An 8786-nucleotide genomic window follows, 5' to 3' on the forward strand; every position below is an offset into this window, starting at 1 on the left:
CTACTCCGCTCCTGTTTCCTGGAATATCTTGTAAAAAGATCTGAAGCTCTCGACCTTTGACCTCTCTAAGTGGCTTCAAACATCTGTTAAGTTCATGCAGATGCTCCTGTTTTTTACTTTTCTACATGGCCTTATAGTCTAGCTGTTTTTTGGTTACATTTTCTTTTAAACATCATTTTATTTTCATTTGTTAAAAAAAAAAAAACCTCAATCTGCACACATACTTCATGATTGTCCACTGTTGTCATAACTTGTTAAATCAGGTCCCTTTTGTTAATGAGTTCCCGAGGCTGAATAGGATTAACCTCTATAAATAAAGGTTGAATGAATGAATTTATGTAATTGTTGTTAGGCTTCTTGATATGGGATCTGTCTGAATTTCGTACCATAAATATACAAATGTAAGCTGGTATGACAATAAAAATCCTTGAATATCCATCCATCCATTATCTTTTACAGGATTCTTCCATTTTGTGTCATGGGGGGGGCACCGGTGCAGCTGCATAGATGTTGGAGTCAGCCTCCCCACCATCACAGACATCTACACCTCCAGATGCAGGAAGAGGGCCACCTGCATCATGAAGGACCACACTCACTCAGCACACACACTTTTTGCCCCACTCCCCTCAGGAAGGAGGTTGAGGAGCATTAAGTGTAGAACCACTAGACTGAGGAACAGCTTCTACCCTGAGGCTGTTAGACTCATGAATCTCTAACCAGAATAATCACTGTGAAAAATCACATCATGTTGCTGCTGATCTGTTTCAATGTTGCTGCTGATCTGTTTCATGTTGATGTGTTCATGTGTGCTCATTTGCTCACACAGACTCATGCTCATGTTCGTGCTGCTGTTCAACGTAATGTTTTCATGCTATTAGTGCTTAGTGTTTATTTAATTGATGTTGTTCTTAGTTCATATCTTAGATGTTATTACAGTTTTTCTTTTACATTTTATTGTTGGGTGCAACTGGGACCCTGTGAACATAATTTTGTTCCACCACATGTACCACGAGGTGTGAATGACAGTAAATACCTGACTCTGATCTATGTATACATGTCTATGTATACGTCTACTTATATATGTGTGTGTGTGTGTATATATTGAGAATTTCAGCCTCAAAACCATCAAGTAATATCAGCTGGTTTCTTCCGGTTGTAAAACAAGATTATACATTAAAAAAAATGTTTTGTTTAAAATTAACTGCTGGTATGAATTAAACTGCAGATATTTTGAAAGTTTTAATTTTACTTGGATTTTGCACAACAGCCCAAGTTGTTTCAGTACACAGCTGCTAAGATAAACTCGCATAATAAAGTCAAAATAAATGAAAGACATTTTAACTTCCTGCCTGCAGTTTCTAGTTTATAACTGGCTGTGAGAAAGTCGGAGAAAGGGATGATCATGGTGCCTGTCAGTAAAATATCTTATAGAAGACTGGGTGGATTTATAACTCAAAATTAACGGTTGTAGATCTGTACTGAATGGTGGTGCTAGCTTCATCTGACTGCTGTTTGTGATGAACTGCTGCAGCTGGAGTTCATCAAAGCTGATTCGTGGAGGTCCAGAAGATCAGCTTCTGTGCTCGGCTCCATCAACGTGGTCTTCAGTCTCCTGGACGTTCCTCTCCCTGCGGGTATCTGAGCTGGCATCATCTTTCATCTAATCATGGACTCGTGGATCTTCATGGCATGTTTTACTAACACTCCATCCTTGATGTGGAGTTCCCCACACGTGTCTGAGCTGCGTGGAGTTCTTGGTCTTCATGATGCCTCATTTGGAAGTTGTTATAAATGGCTCGAATAATTTGTTGGTTAAAAAAGATTCAATGGAGAAAGGAGTTCTGAGGATAATGGCTGTTAGTTTTTTACATTTTTAATTGATTAAAGCAAGTTTACACCCCCCCCCCACCCAAACATCTTCATTACTCTGAACATTTTTAAAAAATAAAATGCATTTAAACTCCAGATTAAGACACTAAAATAAAAATGTCCAGAGAACGAGAGCTTCTACAACCACTGTCCTCCAGGTTGACTCATAACCTTTGAACTCATTTGGTTGACAGCCCCCCCACGTTGCGGACAGGATCAGTGTGGGCTGTAACAAACACACAGAGAGCTTGTGTTGAACTGTAGGCTGAAGGATCACAGGCTCCGCCCACTCTCCGGGGAGTTTTGAACTCCTGCTAAGGCAACACGACTAACAAGCAGTTTGATTAAAACAGAAGAAATGATGAAGGCTGGTGCTCGTCCTCCTCTGCTTCAAAGCACCAGGAGAAACTCGTCTTTCTTAATGAACGTCTTTATACAGATTCAGAGCAACACAACGTTTCAGCTATTTACACCAAATCACAGAGTGGAATGCAAAAACAAAATCTAGAATTTCAGACTGAGTGAAATGACGAGCATGAATCTGTGCAACATCTGTCTGCCTGGAAGAAAAGATCCCTGCCATCGTTTATACTCATTTAAAAAACAACGGTTGGCGAGCGAACATCGCGATTTGATGGATCGGTTTTTTCCTCACAGCTGAAATCAACAAAAGGCAAAAGCTGATTTTACGACGTCAGCGTTTTTAAAAATAAACAAACATGTTTTTCTGTCATGAAGCAAAAACAAAAGAATAATGGCCAAGTCCTTCTGGAGGCAGGGGAGGAGGCGAGGAAAAGCTTCAGTTCATGCACACACACGCACGTGCACACACACACACACACCTTACGGTTCATTCGTTCAGTCTGACACATGACGGGGCGTCGACATCTCCAGTTGTACCCACTCTCCCCTCAACCTCCTGGTGTAATGTTTCGCACTTACTGGACAATGCTCTGAGGAACTCCTTGGACTCAGGTTACCATAGCAACCAGTGGGCACAACAGTAAGATGGCCAGGCTCCATGAGAGAAGATAAAAAGCTTTGTGTTGTGGCGGTGTGCCGATACCATGGACTAAGAGATGACTGCCCTGCGGCCCCGTACGGTTCTTGAATATTGTAGAAAATTTTGGCTCCAGTTTCATTTTGGACCGGTTCTGGTGCTAGAACTATCAGGACTCATGTTAAATTACGTTTGCGGACAGTAACAATGGGCCCAGTGATGCACGGTGCATCAGCGGTAGCTGTAACGTGTTAAAGGTGACTCGTTTTCATTAGACTTGCAGGTGGGGCAGTGGCTGGGGACCACGCTGGTCCAGTTCACTAACAGGGTCATTTTGTGACGCAGCGAGCACATCTCGTGCGCTCCTTCCCCTGCAGAAGACGCTCCTCGTGGCCTCGGGCGATGGCCATCAGTGGGTGTGGTAGCCCGTAGAGCTCATGCCTGCCTGGTTGGTGAGCAAGGTCCCGTTGACACCCGGCCCGGGCTCCACTAGGCCTCCGTTGCTGACGGCGCCCACACCCGTCCAGCCGGCTCCGGCGTGCACGTGACTTGAAGGAAACAGAGAAACACTTCAGTCTGACAGTAGAGACACAACTGCTTCACTTCCTGTTGTTCAGAACAAAACATTTGTTGCAAAAGAAATTCACAAACTGGTAACAATGGGGTGGGTGTGTGTGTGTGGGGGGGGGTTAAGAGTTCATGATCTGACAGTGACAGAGTACGCTCAGAGAATTTAGCATGTTTTTAGCATGTTAACATTGTGAGTACATTTGTTGAACACAGATGTTACATCAACTCACGATGAGTTTCACTCTGAGATGAATTAAAAAAACGTTCAATACAAAAACAAGTGGACTTTATTTGTAACAGAAGACGTTTCGTTCTTCATCATGTCCTGGACGACTGAGAATCGTCACCAGCACTCTGAGATGAACCAACGAAACTAACGCCTCATTTCCACACGTCCTGCTCGGCTCGGCCCGTACTGGGCCGCTACAGGTCAGACCGCTTCATTTTCCGTTTCCACAGTGCCCATTAGTGCCCCTTTATGCATTCAGTACTGGTTCCAGTGGGCAGGGTTCAAAGTGAGGTCACGCCTCTCACCAGCTGGTGGAGGTGAGACCCTGAGACAGGTTTCAGTACAGGTGAGAATTTACTTTGAAGTTTCTGGTAAATTAAAAAGACTACAGATTATTAAAATGATCAAATTCATCTATATTTATATATATGTATATAAATATATACATATACACACACATATATATACACACATATATATATATATATTTATATATATTTACATAAATCCTGCTAATGAACTTTTAATGAGCTTAAGTTCATCTTTAAGTCTGATGAACTAGATTCAACAAAAACATCTATATTTAAAATTATATATTTTTCATCATAATTTGATGTATTTGCACTCGTTGTGTCTACTTTTATTGTTCAGTTTAGATGTGTGGTTTTGTTTCTTGTTTACATATATTTTTTTATTTTAGCTTTGCTTTAAACTTCTTGTTTAGTGATTTGTTCATCTGTGGGTTAGAATAAAGTCGAACTAAAGGCTGTATCTCTTCTTTAAACATGTTTGAGGGAAATATTCCTGAGAGATCCAATAATTGTCTTTTTATGATTTTTCAGCTGAGTTAACTTTAACAGATTATTTAATAAAGTCATTAAAGTGAAAACAGGATTTCATGATGAAGCCGGCACCGTTTATTTTTTTATTTTTTTTAAATCTTCACTGATAAAAAAAACCTCCTCTTTGAATCGCAACCTTATCGTGGTGGAGGAGTTTGTGTGCCTGAATGATCCTAGGAGCTCTGCGGTCGGAGGCAATTATAATTGTCCCTGGTAGGATTTTCAAAGGCAGATTGGTCCTAGGTGACAGGCCAGACAAAGAGCGATTCAGAAGATTTTTATACACATTACACAGCAAGGAACTCAGTGTCCCTTACCCGTATGTGAGTTACCGAGGCCCCACCCTGCAGCCAGGCCTGGGGGAGGGCCTCGTCGGTGAGCGCCTGGTGACCGGGTCTCTACCGATGGGGCCCGGTCGGGCTCAGCCCAAAGGAGCAGCATGGGTTTGCCTTCCTGTGGATCCACCACCTGCAGGAAGGGTCATAAAAGTTGGGTGCGTGATGGGCAGTGGCTGAAGGAGGGGACCTTGGCGCTCTGATCCTGGCTTACCAAAGCTGCTCTTGGGACATGGAACATAACCTCTCTGGCAGGGAAGGAGCCTGAACTTGTGCGTGAGGTTTTATAAGTACCGACTAGATATACTGTAGTTGGGCTCAACTCAACGCACAGCATGGACTCTGGAACCAATCTCATTGAGAGGGGCTGGACCTTATTCCACTCTGGAGTTGTCCATGGTGAGAGACGTCGAGCTGGTGTGGGTCTACTTGTAGACCCCCCCCCGACTTGGTGCCTGTGTGTTGGAGTTTTCCCTGGAAGATGAGAGGGTGGCTTCCCTTTGCCTTCGGGTGGGGGGACGGGCTCTGACTGTTGTCTGTGCCTATGCACCGAACGTCAGTTCAGAGTTTCCGGCATTCTTGGGAGTCCTTGGCAGGGGAGCTGGAATGTGCACCAGATGGGGACTCTTTTATTCTGCTGGGGGACTTCAATGTCCACGTGGGTAATGACAGTGTGACCTAGAGGGGTGTGATTGGAAGGAACAACCTCTCTGATATGAACCTGAGCGATGTTCTGTTGTTGGACTTCTTTGCTAGCCATAGTTTGTCCATCACAAACACCATGTTCGAACATAAGGGGTGTCCATAAGTGCACTTGGCACCAGGACGCCCTAGGTCGTAGATCGATGATTGACTTCATAGTCGTGTCATCTGATTTGCGGCCGTTTGTTTTGGACACTCAAGTGAAGAGAGGAGCTTAGCTGTCAACTGATCACCACCTGGTAGTGAGTTGGATCAGATGGTGGGGGAAGATGCCGGACAGACCAGGTAGACCCAAACGTGTAGTGAGGGTTTGCTGGAAACGCTTGGCAGGAGAACCCGTCAGAGAGATCTTCAACTCGCATCTCCGGGAGAGCTTTAACCACATCCTTAATGGGATTTACCTGTCTAAATAAAGGTTGAATGAATGAATCCCAGCTGAGGTGGGGGGACATTGAGTCCGAGTGGGCCATGTTCCACGCCGCACTTGTTGAGGTATCCAGGATACTTGTTGAGGTAGTTGCCTTGAGCTGTGGCCGCAAGGTTGTCTGTGCTACTCGCAGTGGCCATCCACGAACTTGGTGGTGGACACCCTGGGTTAAGGAGGCTGTCAAGCTGAAGAAGGAGTCCTATTAGGCCTTGTTGGCCAGTGGGACTCTGGAGGCAGCTGAGGAGTACCGGAGGGCTAAGCGGTGTGCAGCCATGGCTGTTTCAGAGGCAAATGCTCGGATGTGGGAGGAGTTTGGTGAGACCTTGGATAACGACTCTCGGTCGGCTCCGAGGAGATTCTGGCAAACCATCAGGCGGCTGAGGAGGGGAAAGCAGCACTTTACTAACAATGTATTCAGTCCTACATGTGTCCAGTTAACCACTGTTTGTGTCTGTCCAAACAGGTCTCACTTGTAAATGAGTCTTCGAGGTTCAATGTGATTTATCTGTTTAAATAAAGGTTGAATGAATGAAAAGTGAGGGTGGGCTGCTGTTGAGCTCAACCAGTGATGTCATTTTTAGGTGGAAGCAATACTTCTCGGACCTTCTCAATCCCACCAGCACGTCTTCCATCGAGGAAGCTGATTTGGGGGACTTTGGGGCTGATCCATCCATAACTGTGGCTGAGGTCACCATGGTAGGTAAAAAGCTCAGAGGCGGCAGGGCTCTGGGAGTGGAACAGATTCACCCTGATTTCCTTAAGGCCTTGGATGTTGTGGGGCTGTCAGTTGACATGCCTTTGCAACGTCGTGTGGACATTGGGGGCAGTGCCACTAGATTGGCAGACTGGGGTGGTGGTTCCCCTCTTCAAAAAGGTGGACCGGAGGGTGTGCTCCAATTATATGGACATCACTCTCCTTAGCCTCCCTGGTAAGGTCTATTCAGGGGTACTGGAGAAGCGAGTCAGATCGTTTGTCGAACCACAGATCCAGGAGGAACAATGTGGGTTCCGTCCTGGCCGTGGAACACTGGATCAGCTCTTTACCCTCACTAGGGTCCCTGAGGGGTCTTGGAAGTGTACCCATCCTGTCTACATGTGTTTTGTGGATTTGGAGAAGGCATTTAACCATGTTCCTTGGGGTACATTGAGGGGGGTGCTCCGTGAGTATGGGATTGGGGGCCCGTTGTTACAGGCTGTTCAGTCCCTATACAAGCGGTGCGAGAGCTTGGTTCGCATTGCCGGCAGTAAGTCGGACCCCTTCAGGGTGGGAGTTGGACTCCGCCAGGGCTGCCCTTTGTCATCAATTCTGTTCATAACTTTTATGGAAAGAATTTTTCGGTGCAGTCAGTGGGCGGAGTATTTTCGTTTTGGTGGCCTCAGGATTAATTTCTACTCTTTACAGATGATGTGGTCCTGTTGGCATCATCATGCCGTGATCTTCAGCTCTCACTGGAGCAGTTCACAGCCGAGTGTGAAGCAGCTGGGATGAGAATCAGCACCTCCAAATCTGAAGCCATGGTCCTCAACCGGAAAAGGGTGGATTACTCTCTCTGGATCGAGGGTGAGTTTCTGCCTCAAGTGGAGGAGTGCAAGTATCTTGGGGTTTTGTTCACGAGTGAGGGAAGAATGGAGCGTGATATTGACAGACGGATTGGTGCAGCATCTGCAGTATTGCGGACTTGGTCCACGGTGGTGAAGAGAGAGCTGAGCTGTAAGGCAAAACTCTCTGTTTACCGGTCGGTCTATGTTCCTACCCTCACCTATGGTCACGAGCTCTGGGTAGTGACCAAAATAATGAGATCACGGATACAGGCGGTTGAAATGAGTTTCCTCCGCAGGGTAGCTGGACTCTCCCTTAGAGATAGGGTGAGAAGTTTGGTTATCCAGGAGAGACTGAGTAAAACCGCTGCTCCTTCACATCAAGAGGAGCCAGTTGAGGTGGTTCGGTCATCTGGTAAGTATGCCCCCTAGACGCCTCCCTAGAGAGGTGCACCGGGCATGTCTGATTGGGAGGAGACCCCGGGAAAGACCCAGGACACGCTGGAGAGACTATGTCTCTCGGTTGGCCTGGGAACATCTTGGAATCCTCTCAGAAGAGGTGGAAGAGGGGGCTGTGGAAAGAGATATCTGGACCTCCTTGCTCAAGCTGCTGCTCCCGCGACTCGACTTCGGAACAAGGGGAAGATAATGGATGAATGGATGATAAAAAAAATAATTTATTTTTTTATACATAACATGTTTTTAAAAATTGTTTCCACTATCCGCCCAGACCCGTCCAGGTCCACCTGTCTGCCAGGATTGGGGTTCAACCTTCATGAGCAGGTGAGGCTGGGGTCCGGGCAACGGCCTTCTGCGAGTCAGCAGCTCGTATGATCCTCCACGGTGACCAGCGGAACTCGGAGCCGGGGACATGACACCCTGCTTGGCCTGAGGGGGCTCTGAGGCTATGGTGAAGAAGATCGGGGAGACAAGTGGAGCTCCATGTAGCTTGTTCTGAATTTTGTCGTCAGTCACCAAGCACAAAAAAAACACCTGCACTTCAGCGTTAGACCACGGTGTTGTCATTATTGTTTTACAATCTTTAAAATAGATCCAGCTGCTGTTCCGAGTTCTGAGAAATTGCAAATGGCTAATTGGGTGTGAAAAGTGTCTGAAAGATTCAATGACCCCTCCTCCTGACCAATCAGTGACCGACAGTGCACTGACATCACATTTTAGGTCCTACTTGGCCTCAATGGAACTGCAGAGAAGTAAATACTGAAAAACAGGCCAGTTCCACAAAGAAGTCCCCATAGAAAAGAACACGGAACTT

The 8786-nt window shown here is 46.0% G+C and overlaps 1 protein-coding gene across 2 annotated transcripts in view; it reads right to left on the reverse strand.

Moving 5' to 3' along the window:
• Window positions 1–2171: 2171 nt before the first annotated feature.
• LOC119424879 (nucleolysin TIA-1) overlaps window positions 2172–8786 on the reverse strand; it is a 115457-nt gene continuing 108842 nt past the window's right edge. Inside the window, exon 12 of one of the 2 annotated variants that reach the window (XM_037692393.1) lies at window positions 2172–3417. In XM_037692393.1, coding sequence (XP_037548321.1) covers window positions 3279–3417 — 139 coding nt within the window. In that variant the 3' untranslated portion in view covers window positions 2172–3278. The remainder of the gene's footprint in view (window positions 3418–8786) is intronic. The other variant, XM_037692392.1, reaches the window with a different exon arrangement.

This window comes from Nematolebias whitei, chromosome 18 (genome assembly GCF_014905685.2).
Source record: "Nematolebias whitei isolate Nwh7 chromosome 18, NemWhi1, whole genome shotgun sequence".
In the NCBI taxonomy this organism is placed as follows: Eukaryota; Metazoa; Chordata; class Actinopteri; order Cyprinodontiformes; family Rivulidae; genus Nematolebias; species Nematolebias whitei.